Below are 19660 nucleotides of genomic sequence, written 5' to 3' on the forward strand. Positions count from 1 at the left end.
TGCACCAGCCACGAGATAGAAATGGCCAGGAGAGCCAACCTCAACTATGATATTATGAGACCTGTCTGCTAAGGAGCCTTCCAGCAAAGAAGCTTTAGTCGTTGGATGGGGACAGGGAGAGCTTGACTTTCTGCTCTTCTTATGAATGCTGCCATGTCTAGATGTGATGTGATTCCTGGCTCCTGGCAGCCCAGTTGTGTCACCGAGGAGGCCCGTCTGAGGGCATTGCTGACAATTATTGAGTGTTGTATGAAATTTTTAAAGATTTTGCTTACCTTAGTTCAGCCATCAATTCAAATGGAGACTGAAACCAAGAAATAAACAGAAGGCTGAGGCTCAGAAGGGCAACAATGGAAAAATTAGAAAAGATCACCAAAAGTAAAGATGTGTCATTTTAGACCACCCTCATATTTTCAATTACTATATACAGATGTGAAAATTGGATAGTGAAGAAGGCTGATAGGAAAAAATGGATTCATTTGAAATATGGTGTTGGAGAGAGCTCTATGGGATACCCTGAACCACCAGAAAGATGAACAAGTGAGCCTACAGCAAATTAAGCCTGAAGCATTGCTGGAAGTAAAAATGACAAAACTGAAGCTACCTCAGGCACATTATGAGAAGGCAGGGTTCTTTGGAAAAGACAATAATGCTGGGAAAAACAGAAGGCAGCAGGAAAGGAGGAATCCCAAACATGAGATGGTTGGATTTCATGAAAGAAGCCCGAGGTGCGAGTCTGCAGGAGCTGAGCAGGGGCTGCTGAGGACAGGACACTGTGGACATCACTCATTCATAGGGTCACCAGGAGTCAAAACTGACTCAAGGGCACATAACATAACTGTGCACCAGGCAGACTCTGTGCTGAATATATGACCATCAGTTGAATGCTTTCTAGATCTTTCTGTGCCCCAGGTCCTGGAAACATAATAGAATCAGGCTTGTTCCCATCCTCAAGGAGACCCCAGCTAGGGAGGGCAGTGGGGTCAGATGATTGGCAACACAGCATGGGGAATAACAGCAGAGGTCCAGGGGGCTGGAGGGGCACCCTCCCTCTCTGCTCACCTGTCTCTTCATCCCATCATTATATGAACACTTTCTCCTCACAGGCCCTGTGCCAGCTTTCCCCAGCAGTGACAGCAGCACATGTGGACACAGCACCTTCCATCTATTAGTTCATTTTGTCCTCACAGAATCCTCATGAAAAAAGTTTCCTCCTGTTTCCAGTCAGGGAAACCAGGACCAGGGCAATGACAGCGCCTACAGGGGCTTTTATTTTTTTAAATATGTTTTATTGATTTTTAGAGAGGAAGGGAGAGGGATAGAGAGAAAGATATATCGATGAGAGAGAGGAACATCATTGATCGGCTGCCTCCTGCACACCCCCTACTGGGGATTGAGCCCACAATCCAGGCATATGCCATGACCAGGAATCGAACCAGCAACCTCTTGGTTCCTGGGCTGACACTCAACCACTGAACCACACCAGCCAGGCTTTTTAGATTCTGCATTTAGCTTGTCAGCATGAGCAGGCCATAACAAGGGCTTAACTTGTTTTAAAGTTATCACTTGTTCCCCAGTTGTTACAGAGGATAGATGAAATCTTATGCTAATCAACAAAATAATATTGTTGAATAAATAACATATAATTAACAATGTTTCTCTCCAAATCAGGGAACAGGCGGTATGCCTTAAAACAAAGGCCCAGTTTGTCATGCCTGCCATAAATTGCTAACAGCTTTTTGAGCATATTACAGGAACTAGCTTTGGAAGAGGCTGATTCTGCAACTGGACGTTCTGGCTCTGGGAGACCTGCTGATTCTCAACCATAAAAACTGGACCTCCGCTTGATCTATTGCAAGATAATCATCAGAATGGACTCTGTTAACTTACATGTAAAGAACTTTCAACTTCTCCTCCCCCTGATTTCTTTATTCTGCTTTTCCTCTTCTTCCTCATAAGAACCCTTGCCTACACTGAGATGTGAAGATGGGCTTTGAGACAAGAGTCCCCCTCCTTCTCAGGTGCTCGACATTTTAATAAACCACTTTTTTTCTCAAGAGCACGTCTCATGAGTTTGGCTTTCATTGTGGCAGGCAGCCAAACCTTGTTCAGTTACACAGTCATTTATGCACCCAGTCATCTCCCTTTCCCCAGGGCTCTCAAGTGCAGGAGCTGGCCTCCTCTCTGCTCCACAGAGCCTTCCATATGGTGCTGAGGCCTATTCCTCACTATCTCCCTCTCCTGCCTTCCCCTCTGAGAGTCAGATCAGCCACTTCCTCCAGGAGAGGACACCCCTACTCACCCACCCACTGCCCAAATGAAAGGCCTCACACATGGTTCCTTGTTTTTTTTTTTACAATAACTTTGTAGGCACTGCTGCACCCATTTCACAGAGGAAAAAAACAAATCCCAGTGTGGGTAAGAGACCAGAACGGGACTGCACAGGAGGGAAAGGGTGGATCCAAGAACTGACCCCAGCTCTGTCCGATCTTAAAGCCAGCTGAGAGGCGGAGAGGATGGATTGGGCCAGGAGGGCAGTTTCCACCTGAGTACAAAGAGCAGAGGCGAGGAAAGCAGAGCCTATTTGGGAAATGGTACTTGATGGGGTGTGCACAAAGAAGCTGGGACAGTTAGGCCTGAAGGGAACACACCCAGGAAGGGCTGTGGTAGAGTTTAAGGGAAGTGCAACAATCATATCTGCCAGCAGCAAGGCAGGGGGTATGGGGGTAGTTGAGATAAGGAGAGGCTGGGGCAGGGAGGCCAGTGGGGAGGCCATGACCTCATCCTACAAGGAGTGTCCCTGGACTGAGAAGAGAGCCATGGGAAGCCAGAAAGATGAGGAGACAAGGAGAACGGATTCATGGGAACTTGGAGACTGGCTGGGTGTAGCGAGTGGGTCGAGGAGGACCTGAGGAGGGGACCTCAGTAGTGCAGGAGCAAGTGCGTCCATGGTGATGAAAGGAGAGCAGTGGTCAGGAGGTGACTGGATATGTGGGTGTGGCCTACAGGAGTGGGGCACCGAGCACAGAGGGCTGGGACATCTGGGCTTGCATTTAGGTGCTGCCATTGAATGAGAGGAATTAGGTTTAGCTGTGAATGAAGGCCCACTTGATCATGAAGCCAATGAGTGTCAAGGGAGGCAGTCCTGGGTTGGAATGCAGCCTTCATGGTTATGATGGCCCAGTGACTCTGCTGTCCTTGCTACATGGAAACCCCACCAGGTCTGCTCAGCCAGGGGAAAGGATGCTGAGATGAGGAGCATACCGCCTTCCTTTGGGAGACCATTTTGTGAGCTGCATGGGACACTGCTGCTCACATTCTGTTCCCAAAACATAGTGGCATGGTGGTTTCTGTGCATGCTGGCTGCTCTTTGTCCTGCTTAGTCAGAGGTTTGGATCCTAAGGAAGAAGAGGAAGTGATGTTGGGGACACCTGGTCTCCACCAGAGGAACCTTGGGGTGGCTTGTGATCTTGGGCAGCTATCTCATTTCTCTCAGGATCTGTTCCCATGCCTGTGACCTGCCCCACAGGGCTCTCGGACATCTGTGTGAGTGCTCTGTGAAGGCAGACGGGGGCTCTAGGGGCCTGAGTTGGGGTGGAGAAGGGCCGGCAGAGGACTAGCCCTGAGGGGCAAGAGCAATCCAACAGGCAGAGGGCAGAGGGTAAGGGTTGCCCACAAGGCAAGGAGTTAACAGGGAAGTGTCCAGACTATAGAGGTCAGTGAGAGGACTGGCTGAGCAGAGGTGCCGGTGACCCTGGGAAGATTAGCCTTATAGGAGAGTGAGGTGGAAGCCAGAGTGGCAGGGAGAAAGGAATAGCTGGCAGAGGGAAAGGTGCTGAGGAGAGAAGGCTGAGCTGGCACTCGGTAACATGCCGATGTGTGGGCAGGGTTGCCATGTGCTCCTACGAGGAAGGCACCTATGGGGGCCCTGGGCTGGCAGTTGTGGGAAGACACCATGGCCGCGTGCCCTGTCCGCCGGCTGGTCCCTCGGAGGTGGAAGGGAGGCTTTGGTGGCCAGCCAGAGAAGGGAGATGTAGCACAGAAGGCTCAAGGGCAGCAAAACAGAGCTTCTTCCCAAACCCATGTAACCAGAAGCAGTCACCAGGGCCTGGGCCACTTCCAGGCAGGACTCATGTAATCCCGGCAATGATCACACACCTCTTAAGAAATTATAGTGAGCTTTATTAAATAAACCAAGTAGAAATATACCTGTTTACATCCAATTTGTCAGTTTGAGCTCAGGTAATATACAAGGCACAGTTCTTCCTGTCTCCAGCTTTACAAAAATAAATCACAGACCAACCCCAAAGGACTGAAGTGGATTCACACTGCATCTCAGAGTCAAACCAGACCCCACACACAGAGCCTATGAGACCAGCCCTGGGGTGTGCCTCTAGGTCTACCTGGTGCAGGGCAGAGGGCTGCATGGCGGAAGGAGTGAGGAGCTGGGAAGGAGGGAGAACTTTCCCCACTTGTCTTCTCCCAGCCCCTCACTGATCCGGCTGGGCTGCACCTGCTGGAGAGCTGCCTGGAGAACCGCTGGTAGGACAGAGGCTCAGATCTGCTGAGGTGTGACTGTAGAAGCTCAGATCTGCTGAGGTGTGACTGTCATACAAAAGGAGGGACAAATAACACTGGGTCTTTGTGCTTGGGAATATGGAGGCTTCTCCAAAAGAACACAAAGATTCCTGACTCCAAGGACATTTCCTAATAATGATTCCAAGGTTCCTGTGCTGATAGAGAACTGGGACATCCCCAGGGGGCGAGGCTGAATCCAGATGTTTCCACAGGTTAGGAAACAAAGAAACACAAAGGCCAGCAGTCTATTCACAGTGGCCCAAAGAGGGGCCCAAAGCAGCCTGGCTGGTACTCCCTGATGTGTCTCAGCATTTCAGTGAGGCTGAGTGGGCTCAGGGTCCCACTCGCTGTGGTCCTGAGGCTTCTTGTGCAGTAAACGGGGCAGGCATGGGCACCTGTCATTCACTTCCCTCATTTCCTAGCAGGAGCTGGAGCAGGGGAAAAGCAATTTCCACAGCGGGGGAAAAGCCCCCAAAATAAAAAATTAAAAAGACCTTTCCCTGAGACCACTGCAGTAGCATCATCTACAGACAACTTCTAAACAGAGTCTGGCTGCTCGAAGTCTGAGAAGGGAGTGATTGTAGACTAGGAAAATGAAACCCTAGACAACCAGGCATAAAGGGACAAGTCAGAAAGTCTTCGCCTTTGCAAGACTGAAGTAAAACAAACTCTGATATATCAGCAGCAGCCAAGGAGCACAGTCTAAACTAAAGATTAGAACACATGAGCAGTGGGACTGGGCTGGGGCTGGGCAACAATCAGGGGCTTGCTCCAGGCTGGCGCCGCAGGACTGCGCCTGGTCCGAAGACTAGTGGGAGGTGTAGGCAGGGCTCCACAGCCCTGAGGGAGGGCTAGCTCGGCGACCAGGAGACAGTGCAACAGAAGGCATCGGGGATGAGGCAGCAAAATCTGGGTGAAGAGAGAGACACGTGAGCAAGAGCATAGGGAAAGGGACGCTCCTGAGATTTCTCTGAACAAAGGTCACCAGGCACCTCCTAAATGTGCCCCAGGCACCTCCTAAATATGCCCCCAGGCACCTCTGGGCCACAGACTGAATCCACTGGGGGCTCGCTGAGCTGGCCCTAGGAGGGAAAGAGAGCAGCTGGATATGCAGAGAGGCCTAGAGTGTGACTCCTGACCACCCGGATCTCCAGCAGAGTCTCAGGATGGCAGAGAAGCATCTGGCCCATGGTACATGCAGGAAGGGGCTATCCAACTGTGCAGGAACAGCCCCCGGCAGAGAAAGGTACATGAACAGACTCCAAGGTGAGCAGAAGGTGGGGGTGTCAGGGAGATAATGCAAAGGCCCAGGGGTGGCTCCAGCACCCGGAAAGAGTGAGTGGGGAGGTGTGGTTAGAAAGGGCACCTGGGGAGGGTGAGTGGGGAGAGGTGGTTAGAAAGGGTGAGTGCCTCTGGTTAGCCTACCCGAGTTACAAAGCTAGTGAGCTGTTGACCATCCTATGCCTTTCACAGGCATTAGTTCGCAGATCTAGGAGGAGCCTGCTTGGAGACTATGACTCTGGAGTCCAGCATGCATGTGGGAACTGGCTATCCTGGAAATGCATCTATATACAAAACTGTGTCCTCTGTCAAAAACTTCACGGAGCCCTTGAACCTAGACATAGTCGGTAGACACAGGTCAGGATTTCCTGTGTGTGGGAGAGAACCCTTGAATGGAAATCAGGAGACAAGGGCTGCTGTGCACAGCTGTGCAGAGTGGGTACTGCACAGTTTCAGGGACACCACTTAGAGAGAGGTGCTCCCTGGAACTGTGCAGTCGCCAGGGCCTCAGTGCCACCAGAGACAATGGGATTGTTAAGGGGAATGGGCCTTGGCATTGTTGCCCACCTGGGAAATCCCTCATCAGGACTACCCAGAATCCTTGTCTCTGAGTTCGTCAGCCCAGCCCCAGCTTAAAGTCCACTGCAGTGCCCCAGCAGATGGGAGCCAGGCCTAGTGTGCACACCTGCAGTGACAGCGCTCCCTGCCACTGGCCCCTCCACCCTGCCCAGCTCTGTTTGCGAAAGCTCTCCTGGCCCAGGACCCAGGACCAGTGTCGGAGCCCACGGTTCTCTCCCATGAGCTCCCAGATCTGCCTTCCTTTGTGCCCAGCACCACGCCTGTTGAGACATGAGGTCTAGGGCCTCAACTGCCACTTCTCCCCAGGACTCCTCTTCAGCCCAGTTCTGACTGCCTGGGCTTTCAAGGGGCTACTCACAGTGGGAGCTGTGCTGAGGGCTGGCTCGGTGGGACAGAGCTGGTGGGGTGGTGAGCTCCCGAGGGGCATAGACCGTGTGGTAAGCTGCAAGACCGAATACGTGGCTGGTTAGAGCAGGATGGGCATGGGGGTGCAATCCAAGGGACACAACGTGGCCTGCCTCACCTATGATCATGACCGCGGTCCCAGCCAGCAGGGCAAAAAGTGTGAAGAGCATGACTTGGTAGGAATCCAGGAAGTGCTGGAAGAGGCCGGCTCCATCTGTGGGCAGTGGAGAGACCAGCTTAGCACACTGCCCTGGAACCATTGAGGGTCCGTGTGCATGGCCAGAGGGTAAGGGCCTGCTTGAGGCCAGGAACAGTGTCTGGTCCATGGGGCTGTCTCCCCGTGCTCTGTCCCCTTCCACTTGGGCTGCCTGACCCGCCCTGTTCCTCCAGACAGTCTGCTTCCTTGAGACGCCCTCCTCATGGAAAGGCCCCACACTGCTCAGCAGGAAAGCTGAGGGTACAACAGGCCTGTCTGGGGGAGTTAGGGGGGCATGGGCTGCCCAGGATCAGCCATGCCGCCCCAAAAAGCAGAGCAGTGCTGAAAATGCCAAGCAGTGAATTAGCACCACAGCAGCGGAGGGAGGTCTGAGGCAAAGGCCCTTTACAGGGATGCCACTGCTCTCAGAGCTGAGGCTTCTGCCCCAAAGCCTGCACATGGCCCCAGAGTCTCTGACTACATCACCCGCCCCGGCCACTCATCCTTCCAGACTTGGCTGAAGCAGCCCTTTGACCTGCAGTTCCTCCCAGCAGAGGGGAAACTGCCCCTGTGTGCTGCCCCATCTGCAGCCATATCTCTAGAACCATTCCCTTCTTTCTGTAGTTGGGATCCATGCCTCTCTACTGGGGTTGGTAGCGGGAGTGGGGCGGGGGAGCGCTTTTCAGGCATCTGCCAGCATGGGCTCTGGAACACAACAGGTGCAGAATTAACAAATTTGTTCGCTAATGAGCACCCTAACTGTATGGAGGGGCCTGTTCTAAGTGCTGTCCTCACATACTTAACTTCCAGTGGGGAGACAGGCAACAATCACTACTCAATGGCGCCAGCTACTGCGGGCTGGCAGCTGGCAGCGGTGCTGAGGAAGCATTCAGGTAAGGGTGTCTGGAGTGAGGGTTGATGTTCAGATTCTAGAAGAAGGTGCTGTTGGAGAAAAGCTTTAAAGGAGGTGGGGGTTTTGGCCAAGGGGAAAACAGCACCCAAGGGTGAAGGAACAGCAAATGCCAAGGGCTCTCTCTAGTTGGGAGCTGCACATGTTCCAAAAAACAGGAAGGAGGCCAGTCTGGCTGGAGCAGGGTGCACAAAGGGGAAATGAGTCATAAATGGGTCAAGAGGGCAGGCCATGTGAGGCCCTAGGGGACCTTGGAGGGACTTGGGCTTTATCTCCCAAGGAGATGGGAGTCACGGCAGAATGCTGAGCGTAGGAGGGGTGCAATCCAATCACATTTTAACAGGCTCCCTCTGGCTGCCGTGTGGAGAACGGACTGTGGGAAGCACAGTGTGGAGAATGGACTGTGGGAAGCACAGTGTGCATGACCGCCTGAAGGGACGACTTGCACTTTGTGGGACATTCTGCACTTTTATTCCTCCAGTTCCTATTCTTTCAGGTTTCCACTAACACCCAGGGCGACTCCAGTCCATCTCTCCACACCCAGGTCCGTCCCAGCTATTGTCCCATGACTCACAGGGACCAGGCCCTCGGCGATCCATCACAAAGGCCACGGTCACTGGGATGGTGACAGCTTGGCTTGTCATAGGACTGGAGAAGGTCAGAGTGGTAGACAGAGGTCCCTGGCTGCCAGCCGCAGGGTCTGAGATGCCAACTGTGTACGTAATAGAGCTGGGCAGCCCCATAGACTTCTCCTTCTCGAAGACCAGCACTGCTGGGGATCCCGATTTCACCTGGGAGAGACGTCAGGGTGGGAGGGAAACACCTCACTGCTCCTGTAAAGCTGGAGGTGGGGACCCCATCCAGCTCCCGTGGGCTGGGCACTCCTGAGAGCACACCACCTGCCAAGCTAGGGGAGGAGCACACCGTAGACACTCGAGCTGTTTGTAAGGAAAGGACAGGTCCTCATCATTGAATTCTAGTCAAGTGCTCTTTTAAACACGCTAAACTGACACGAACACCCACCAAACACAAACTTTCAAGGGAAGTAGTCTGGAGCTCAAATAATGGTGGATTCCCAGGAGCCCAATCCCAGGGCCCAGCAGACCCACCATGAAAAACACATACTTAACTCATCCCTGTCTCTTTCGACTCAGCCATGTTGGCTGCCCTGAGATGAGAAGACCAGCAGGCATCATAATAATCAATACAATTATATAGGCTAATAGAGACTAACAGTGCTATGGGGAAAAAAGGGTAAGAGTATTAAACATTTTCTTATTTTTAATTTTAAAAAGAGGTGATGTAGGATTTCCATGTACCACCTAGCCCTCTCTGCCTCCTGGTCCTTCCTCATGCCCTAGGCTTGTGTGTTGATGCCACTTACCTCCAGGTTCTCCAGAATCTCCATGGTACCAAAGACCTTGACCTCAGAGCTGGTGTAATGGTTGCTCAAAAGGATTTCAGCCTGGTCAGTGTACAGTCCTGGGTTGAAGGGCACCTCAACCCCAACCTGTTCTCCGGAGAAGTGCCTGCCCCGGAGGGAGGCTGTGACCAGCAGTGCTGTCTTCTTCATGCTCAGGTGCTTCAGCTGCTTGTCTGTCAGTCTGTGCATCATGACCGAGCACAGGTACCGACCTGTGGAGACAAAGGTGTTTCACTTTGTTCCTTTTCCCACCCACGCTCTAATGCTATTCCTTTTCCCTGCTTTTTTAACTGGAGAATTCCTACTCATCCTTCAGAGCCCAGGTGAGATGTCACCTCCTCCAAGGGCCTCCTGGGAAGTCCTTCATCAGTGTCTTCAGCCCATTAAACACCCTTTTAATGCCCACCACGCTCCCTCACTGTTTCAGAACCCTCTACTCCCCGGATCCCCATCGGACTGATGCTCTCTGGGGCAGGAACACCTGGGCCAGCTCTGCAGCAGGCCCAGCCAGCCTGGCTCAGAACAAGGGCGACAGAATGGTGAACAGTAGACTGCATCCCCCAACACTGGGCTGCAGGCCAGGTGCAGTAATAAGTTCTGTAAAGGCATTAGTTAGGATTATTTGGTATCACCTGTCCTCCATGCCTGACCCAGATAGATAATGAGCTGAACAGACACTGTTGAGCGATGCCTTGGAAAGGATCCTGAACCTCAAACCTGAACCTGGGTTAGCGTCCCTTCGATGTTCATGCCAGCCAAGTGCCCCTAGAGGAGTCCTCCCATGCCTATGCCAGCTAAGCTCCCCCAGGCGAGTCAGTTTTTGTGGTGGCCCTGCTTCTCCTGGTAAAGTGGCAATAACATCACTCTCCTTGGGGCTGTGTCTTTGAGTAGCCAGGGCCTGGGACTGCTGGGTGCCTACTCTGTGCTAAGCCCTGAGCTTAGCACACGTGTGTGCTCTCATAATGTATGTCCTGTTCTCAGACAGTGGCTTGGGTGCTGAAGATGCTTTGGTGTTGCGACCAGAGGGATAGTAGCAGAGTGAGCGCAAGAAGAGGAAGCCCCTACCCTAGGCCATTGGGAGCTGCAAACTGAGCTTATGGCCTGCTAACTTCTCCTAGGTAAGACTGGGCTGCATATTCTTTGGAAGAACTGAAAAATGCTCACTGATCATCATCAGTCATCATCATAACACTGGCAGCTACCACAGAGGACTCAGGATATGTGTGGCATGTAGCAGGAATTATCCCTTGAACCCTCACTGCACCCTAGGAAGGTACCCTTTTCCTGAGACCTAGGAGGTGATGCTCAACATGATTTGGCCAGCACACCTAAGGCAGGCAGCCACTCCTGCCTATGATGCCGGTCTTCAGTTCCATAGCTCTAGTTATTGACACATTGCATGGCCCTTGACTATTCAATAAGGACGTTCCATCTCTCTCTGGCTTGCTCCTCTCAGAGCCTTGACCTGCAGGTAGAGCAAGGTGCCACCCTCCCCATTTTATGGAGGGATGCAATCTCAACACTTAAAGGCTCTGAGCTGGGAAGAACAAAAAGTAATCGAGCTCAGGGTTTCCAACTTTGAACCATGTCCTGTCTGCTGGGGTAGGTGGTTGCTGAAAATAGCCATGTCCCATCACAGGAACACAATGAACCACAGAGCCGGAGTGAAAGCATCAATCCTTAGCTGGGCTTCTGAAAGACTGCCCCTCTGGACAGACAGCCATAGTGAGTCAAATGCACTGAAGGCAAACCCTCTGTGCAAGTTAATTTCTACTTTCAACCCCTGGAGACTTACCTAGGGCAGTATCGAATGCTGGTTCTGTAGTGAACATGTCATAGGCCGGTACATTGAGGACGTCTTGCTTGAACTGGACCTGGCAGCTGATGAGGGATTCCGGACGCAGCTTCTTGATGACCTCCACCTGGGCCACAGAACACTCACCTAGAGATGGGGAGAGGTTAAGAATGGCTGGACCAGGCCTGTCGATCACCACACCTGGCCCACCAAGGCCTCTATACCTGCCTGAAGAGCCCCAAGGTGAGGGAGCAGGGACAGACAGGCACATGGAGGCTGGCGGGGCCACAAAATGGCACCTGCACCCCGAATGCCTTATAAGAGGAGCCCCTAGGGTTCTCCAAAGATGACAGAACAAGGGTGACAGAATGGTGAACAGCAGACTGCATTACCCAAAGCTGGGCTGCAGGTCAAGCTGACTCAGGGAACAGCTTAGGGCCCCAGGTGCAGTAAGAAGTTCTGTAAAGGCATTAATTAGGATTATTTAGGATTATTAGGTGTCATGGTTTATAAAATCTAAGGACAAGTTTTATAGAGGATGGGGATCATTCTGAATCTCAGGCAATTTCAGAACAGAATTTCAGCATTTGTTCTAGAGCTTGGGTCTAGGGCAGCCGTGGGCAAACTACGGCCCGCGGGCGGCTGTTCTATCCGGCCCGCAGAGCCGAAAGAGCGGAGGGTTCTCTTGCTCTCCCCTCCGCTCCTTTACTTTGAATTTATATTAGTTCACACAAACACTCCATCCATGCTTTTGTTTCGGCCCTCCGGTCCAGTTTAAGAACCCAATGTGGCCCTCGAGTCAAAAAGTTTGCCCACCCCTGGTCTAGGGGCATGGGATATGGATCTGTCAGGCCCGCTAATGTGTCTGTTCCTGTCAGTGGGGAAAATGGGCAATTGATATCTGGACATCAGGAGGGCAACAGTTCTCCTTTGCTCACTGGCACTGAGGTAGGAAGAGAGGACTGTGATGCAATAAAGATGCCTCATTAATCAGAACAAAAACAGTTCTGATTAATTCCACCAGTTAGGTAGTTTTTTAAAAAAGCCTTAATTGATGTATTTATTTCTGGAAGCTGCTGTTCAGAGCTTTCATGGGCAGGGGATGTGATGGGATGTTCTGTGTATGACTTGGGACAGGTAATCACAAAACACCACGTCTGCGATGAGGCCTGCTAAGCCATTCCTTTCTGGGATTAGTGGTGGTCAGTGTGGCTTTCTGTATCTGCTGCCCTAGGACTGAAGTCTCAGTCCAGCTAAGAAACACAGTTTCTGGGGGCCAGGCTCTTTTAGGAAGATTATTTTCACGACTTCCGCTTGTGGATCACTCAGATTTCTAAAACGCTGAAAGGAGCAGGCCATCTGGGGTTAAATGTTCTCTCTGGAGCTGGTAAGCATTTGAATAGGAAGAGCACACGAAACCCCAATAGAGGGGCATAAGAAGCCCCCTTCCCACTCCTGGAGTCTGGCAAGGCCCTATCCAGACCACCCGAGTCCCGCTCACTCCCTACCTCTCAGGTTAGAGCTTCTGTCTCCCACGGTGACCATCACTTTGAAGGTTGTGACCTCCTGGAAGCTGTTCTGGACAGGGTGGATGTGATGGGCTTGAATCCTTTGAGGGACACCAATCAGTAGCTAGAAGGAAGCCAAGGGAACTTCACTGAGTGCTGCGCTTTTATCTCAACCTGTGGCCTGGGATGCAGGGACTGCCCATTTCACAGGTGATAAAACCGAGGCTCAAAGCTTAAATGATGTGCTGGAACAGGTCAGACTCCATAGCCCAGTGCTCTCCCATTGAACAGGAGCAGGGCGCTGAAGAGCAGGCCTGAATTGGTCATTGGTCTGGTATGGGCTGTGGATTTTGGCTCCTGTGATAGGTATCATCACTTCTCTGTTCATCAATATGGTTAATTAATCTTTCAGCATTTTGGAGATAGAGCCAGGGCCTTGACCCCATTCCCCTGTTGCTCTGGTGTGCCCTGCCTGTTCCCACCCACATCCAAGTCTTCAAGAACCATCTCTGTGCTATAAACCCCATCCCCATTTCCAGCTTTTTGCCCTGGAGCTCCAGACACACACACCCAGGTGCATCCTCCCTTGCCCCCCGTCCCAGCCCCACCTGGAGGAGCTCAAACTCATCATGCCCCAAAGTCACTAATCATCTTCCCCCAACTGTCCTCCCCTTCTATGCTCCCCTCTCACAGCAAAGGACCATCTACCTCATCACCCAAGCCAGACCCTGGGGAGTCATCCCCAAGGCCTCCTTCTCCCTCATCCCCTACTTCTAAATAGTCACCAAACTTTGATGACCCTACCTCCTGAATCTCTTCCAAAGTCTTCTTAGTTTCTGCCCACCCAATGGTGCCAGCTGGGGGCCCATCTTTGGTCTTCTGGATGCTTACTTTGCAGCTACTCCTCCTCTCTTGGGCTCTTACACTCTGTTGGGCACCAGGTGATTGTTCCAACACTTACCGTTGATCCATGTCACCCTTTGATTAAAAAATCCCTGATGAACCCTACTGCATCTAGAATAAGCTTCAATCTCTTTACCCTGGAATAGTAACAGTACAACTAATACCTACTGAGCATTTGCTACGTGCTGAGTACCATTCTAAGTGCTTCCCACATACTAACTCATTATTCTGCATCTCCATTTTACAAATAAGAAAACAGGCATGGGAAGATTAAATAACTTATCCAAGGTCACACAGCCTCTCAGTGGGTGGTCCAGCTGGGATTTAAACTCAGGCAGCCTGGCCACAGAGCCTACATACTTAACCACTCCATGGAACTAACTACCTGGAAATTAATGCAGTTCGTGATCTAATCCCAATGCAAGCCTCCATTTCCCCACACCTATATTCAGCCACCAGGACTGGGCTTTTGAACCCTGCACACCTTTGTCCATGCCATGCTCCCTCGGTCAGCATTCCTTCCTCAGGTCCCCGCCCTTGACCACTCTAAGTAGCTCATGCCAGGAGAGCATGGCTTTATTAGTCCCCAAGTGCTTCTCCCTGCACCCGGCTGGCCCAAACTGCAGAGTTGCAGCACTAACGTGAAAGCTCCTGGGTGATGCTGCTGGAGTTCATACAGGCAGACTGGCTCTAGGGATACACTGGGGTGCAGCCAGACGTGCTCACTGATTCATTCTCAACTGGAGATAAACAGAAGAGAGAGCAGTTTTGTTCGCCTCCAGAAAGACTCAAAAGGTCACTTGCTGGAGGAAGTTTAACTTTGTCAGTGATGCCAAATCGCTAGGCTGGCCTGCCCACAGCCACAATGCCCAAGAAACGCCCAACAGGGCATTCCTGCTCTTCCAGGCACAGCGTAAATCAAATGGGAGAAGGACCAACCCCAGGAGATCGCCTCTCATCATCACACCATTTTAACATGGGGAGACAGAGGCCGGAAATGAAAAGACACTTGTCCCAATCCCAGAAGTGGGTGGCAGACCCCAGACTTATCACTCCCAGAGCTTGACTGCCTCCCAAGGCACTGACAGTTATTTCTTAGAGAAAAGGGAATCATTCAGTACCAAAAACTGAAAGTTTCACCCCAAGAAGTTCAGCTATGCCTCTCGGGCCACTGAGCCATGTGTGTCCTGAAACCCACCTCCTTGTAGGTTCTCAGGTGCCCAGCAACATCATAGTAAACCGTCACGGATCCTGCATCCTGGACAATGGCCACTCCCGTCTTGGGGTCTATGTGGAGGATGCTGTTGTCTGAGGAGCTCCAGGTTCCAGAGAGACCTAGGGAGAAAAGCCCCAGATGTCACCTATCTTTCCCACATCTGACACACCTGCCAAACCCCACCTCACCTGGTGATTGTGCCAGTCTTCACGCTGTCCCGACCCACACTCCACATCTCATCTCCCTCAGGATAGAAACTGTGCTCTGCCTGCCTCTGCAGCCTGGCTCACCCACTCCCCTCTTGTTCCTGGCTGCAGCCACCTGGAACCACCAGCATACTGCAGCCACCTGGAACCATACCTGCATATTGCACAACTGTAGCCCTGCCAAGAAGGATCCTCCAGCCCCTCCCATCCCCAACCATCCCTGCTTGTCTCTCAGTCATTCCCCTGTCCTGAGATGACCTGGGTGTTGGCCCTCCAGACCCCATCCTCTACATGCTCTTCCCCACAGCACTGTCCCTGGCCCCCATTATTTATCAGTCCCTTTTGACCAAACAAAGGAGGTGTAAGGCTCAGAACTGTCACTAGACAGTATTTCTTAATTAAAAGTTAATCACATCCTATATAATAAAAGCCTAATATCCTAAGTGTGGGTCGTCCATTCAACCAATCAAAGCGTAATATGCTAATGTTATGCTAAAGCTGCTCTACCGCTCCTATGATGTGCACTGACCACCAGGGGGCAGACAGTCGGCTGGTCAACCAGTCGCTATGACATGCACTGACCACCAGGGGGCAGATGCTCCAACAGGTAGGTTAGCTTGCTACTGGGGTCTGGCTGATCGAGACTGAGCAAGATGGGCCGGACACACCCTGGAGCCCTCCCGTGGTTCCTCTCTGACTGGCCAATCCCCCATATCCCTCCCTGGCCCCGATTGTGCAACAGTGGGGTCCCTCGGCCTGGCCTGTGCCCTCTCGCAATCCAGACCCCTTGGGGGATATCAGAGAGCCGGTTTCAGCCCAATCCCACAGGCCAGGCTGAGGGACCCCACTGGTGCACGAATTCGTGCACTGGGCCTCTAGTTATATAATAAACTAGAGGCCCGATGCACGAAATTCATGTACGGGTAGGGTCCCTAGGCCTGGCCAATGATCAGGGCTGATCTGTGGGGCAACCAGTGGGGCGACTGACAGGTGCCCACTGGCATCCACGTTGGCTGGCCTGGTGCTGCCTGCTCACCAGCCCCGCCCCCACTGCTGGTCGTCTCCCTCTGTGGGGCAACTGGCGGGGCGATCGGGGGTCCCCGCTGACACCCACCTTTCTTGGCCTGGGGCCTGCGGGCTTGGGGCAGCTCCTGCGTTGAGTGTCTGCCCCCTGGTGATCAGTGCATGTCATAGCGACCGGTCATTCTGGTCGATCTGCCGTTTGGTCAATTTGCATATTAGGCTTTTATTATATAGGATAAAATTAAAAACTGAACAACCACAGCCTATTTATGGCAACTTATATTTGCTTTTCTTTAAAGGCAGTGTTTACCTTCCTTTTAAAAGGAATTTAATTAGGTAAAAAAAATAGCCAATTAAAAAAAAATTCAATCGATAATTGTACATGTAGTTCACAGATGTACAGGTGGCATGGGAAGGGCTAAAATTTGGAAATCACTAAACTGGCCCAATAGCTATTCTTTGCTTAGGTTTCCTTCTAGAGGCATTCTGGCCACATGATAGCTGCCAGCATAAAACTAACCAAACGAAACATTCAGTTCCTCAGCTGCATTAGTTGCATTTCAAGTGTTTACCTGCTAGTGGCTACTGAGTCAGTGTAGACACAGGGCGCTTCCGCGCTGGCAGAATACTCCTGGACAGAGCTGCTTCAGGGCACGGGTGGCAAAGGGCCATATATTTGGGGCTGTGTGAGCCCAAAGGTCTCCAATGCCACCATCCAAACTGAAAGTTGGGTGAAAATGGCTACTGACAACAAGTAAATGAACGGGTGTTGCTGAGTTCCAATAAAATTTTATTTGCAAAAGACAGGCAGCAGGCTGGCTGTGGCCCAAGGTGGTAGTGTTCTGACTCTTGTTCTAGAGCATCATCCAGATTCTATTTGTAGGTCTCCCACGGCAAGAAGCTGAGCACCTCCTAGGGAGACCACTCCCATCTTTTTGAGGGCCCGTGTCTCACAAGGGAGGGTGACTTTAGCCAGCGTCTCTCTTACCTTCTAGGCTGACCAGAACAGTGGCCAGACAGAGGATGTCCCCCACCACCACCGCTCCAGACAGCTCCGGAGAGATGGCATGTAGGACGGGCAATGGGACAAAGTCGAAGAGGCCTGCATGCTCCGTGTCCCACACACTGAGCAGCGTCAGGCCCACGCTGACGGTGCGGAGGATGCAGGTGTTGTTGGTTGTGCCCTTCCCGATTTGCACAAACTCGTCTCTAGGCACAGAAGGGATATGAGGGCTCTCAGTATCAGGAAAGAGCCCTGACTCGAGGAAGACATGCAGCATCAAGTCCTCTGCTGGGCAATGCTTTTTGCTGAGCAACAGCCCCAGATGTCACTCTGATGCACGGCCACCTAGCAGGTGCTCCAGGTAAGAAAGCACCACAGGCCCAACAAGCCTCCCCTCACCTCATCTACTGGAGGAACCTGCAGCCTCAGCCAGGAGCAGCTGCATCGCCACCCACACTATGGAAGGAAAAGGAGAGGCCCACAGAGAAAAGTGGCCTGCAGAGTTCTTTCAACAGGAAGTGGGAATGTCCTGGGGAGGCACAGACTGCCCTTTGTGATGTGGCCTGAACAAGTAAAGTAGCCTCTGCACTCTCATCTATATGATGAGTATAAGAATGAACCCTTTTCACAGGCTTGGTGTGAGCTCCAAACCAGATGAGCAGCTAGAAGTGCTTAGGCTAGTGCCTGGCAACAGTTCAATCCACACCGGCCAGTGTTGTCCAGTGCGAAGGCTTGGACTGGGAGGCTGTGGGTTAGGGTCCCTGGCCTCATCACTTCCTTCCACCATACCTTCTGATTCCTGAGCCTGACTGCTCTCTTAGAGAGAGGCTCCTACTACCAAAGGGCCAGTGTGGCTTCTGCACTGTAGCTAGGAACTGCCACACCTGGCTCCACCTCCTACAGGGCAGCCTGCAACCCAGACTAACAGATGTCCATACTGTGTGTGTAAAACTCCACAGCTGGCAGAGGCCCTTACACCCATAGCCTCAGTTGCCATATTCCCCTCTTGACAGGTGTGCAAACAGAGGTCTGGAGAGATGACCTGCCTTGCCCAAGCTCACAGGCCCCATAAAGAGCATAGCTGGGCTAAACCGGATCTCACTCTAAACCCAGGTTCTCCCACCATGCCATACCTCCAGCGTCTGGCCTTGGGTGTCTTAGCAATAGGGGACACATCTGTTGCAGGGCACCTGGAAAGGCCAGGCTGCAATGGTCATCAGAACCTGGACTGTTTTCTGTGCCCCAGCCCCAGTGCTGCCTAGAACTCCCCAGGCCTATTCTACCCTATTGGTCTGATGCTTCTCTCTTCTCCTCTGAGCTGGGACTGCATCCCCCTAGGCAGTAGTGCTCAACCTTTAGAGTCTTGTAGAAGCCTCATTAAAATAGAGATCGTTGGGCCCTGGCAGTGTCATTTCTAAGAGTTCTCCAGTGATGCTGATGATGCTGATCCAGGGACCACACTTGAGAACCACCTCTCCCACAGACTCAGTTTTAGTAGGCCTAGACTGAGGCCAGCCCCTCTCTTCACACATTAGGCCTGAAGCTGCAGTTGTATTTCTGAAGAGTCATCCAAAAAGAATTGCACTTGGAGCTGGTATTCAAACCTTACTTCCTGGCTGTGTGACCTCTCTGGGTCTCAGCAAAAAATGAGATGTCAGTAGAAGAGCCTGCACTCAGCCTGCAGCCAGTGAACACCTAAGCACTCGAAGGTGTGTGTCTCGCTTGCTCTGACCAACTTTTGTGAATCCATAATTGGTGATGTGCATCCATGGATTACAGGGCCAAGTCATGGACAGGGCTGTCTACACCTCCCTTGCCATCCAGCTTTCAAAGGTACACAAAAATCTTACTATAAACCCTCTAACTGCAAACCCCCACATCTGTGTTTTGCTTCCTGACCATCAGGGAACATCTCCACCCAATAACATCCTGCCACAGAGCAAACAAAGGCTCCCAACCACACTTCCCTCACTCCTCCTGCCTCTGGGCCACGCCTGGTGCTTCCTCTGATGGCCCTTTGAGAGAGGCATACACCCTCTTCTTAGAAACTCTAACAAAACTTTTCTTTCAATTCCATTAGCTTCTTCGTGTAGTCATCAGTTACATCTACAAATTAAATGTAGGTACAATCAAGACATAACTTCGCATGAGAAAAGAGCAGCACCCACACCCTACCTGTTAGTTGCAAAGTTCAGGACCGAATTGTGAGCATGGAAAACATCTCCGGAGTTGTCATGGAAATGAACAGTAAAGGTCACAGTCATTCCCAAAGGCAGGGCGGCCAGAGCCTCATTGTTCCAGGTGTGCAGGGCAGGGCTCAGGGAGACCCTCAGGTAAGACACCGGAGCCACCTTAAGGACAATAAGCAGATACGGCAACGACTGTGTTGGTAAACCCACCTCCCAAGAAGGAGATGCTTGTCCCTAGCTGGTCCCCATCTCAGGGAGGACTGGGAGCCGGACCAACAAGGAGCAAAGGCCTTGCTCCCCAGAGTGTCCCAACCTAGTGACAAGGTTCCCACCTACCTACACAGTGATCCAACTTAAGCTACAAGAGTTAAAATTTATGACTTTGAAAAATTAGATCATTATTCACATTGCAAAGATATCCTGGGCTTTGACTGTTCTGTCCTCA

General features: G+C 51.8%; 1 protein-coding gene across 4 annotated transcripts in view; it reads right to left on the minus strand.

Annotated features, from left to right (window-relative positions):
• Positions 1-4162: 4162 nt before the first annotated feature.
• Positions 4163-19660, minus strand: part of NUP210 (nucleoporin 210) — a gene marked incomplete at its 5' end in the record, with an annotated part of 129619 nt that continues 114121 nt past the window's right edge. For all 4 annotated transcript variants that reach the window (XM_080654584.1, XM_080654585.1, XM_080654583.1 and 1 more), the window contains 10 exons: positions 4163-5487; positions 6797-6880; positions 6962-7057; positions 8524-8740; positions 9334-9584; positions 11168-11314; positions 12676-12799; positions 14777-14913; positions 17012-17232; positions 19202-19377. In XM_080654584.1, the coding sequence (XP_080510710.1) occupies positions 5387-5487; positions 6797-6880; positions 6962-7057; positions 8524-8740; positions 9334-9584; positions 11168-11314; positions 12676-12799; positions 14777-14913; positions 17012-17232; positions 19202-19377 (1554 nt within the window). In that variant the 3' untranslated portion in view covers positions 4163-5386. The remainder of the gene's footprint in view (positions 5488-6796; positions 6881-6961; positions 7058-8523; positions 8741-9333; positions 9585-11167; positions 11315-12675; positions 12800-14776; positions 14914-17011; positions 17233-19201; positions 19378-19660) is intronic.

This window comes from Plecotus auritus (genome assembly GCF_963455305.1).
Source record: "Plecotus auritus genome assembly, chromosome: 2".
In the NCBI taxonomy this organism is placed as follows: domain Eukaryota; kingdom Metazoa; phylum Chordata; class Mammalia; order Chiroptera; family Vespertilionidae; genus Plecotus; species Plecotus auritus.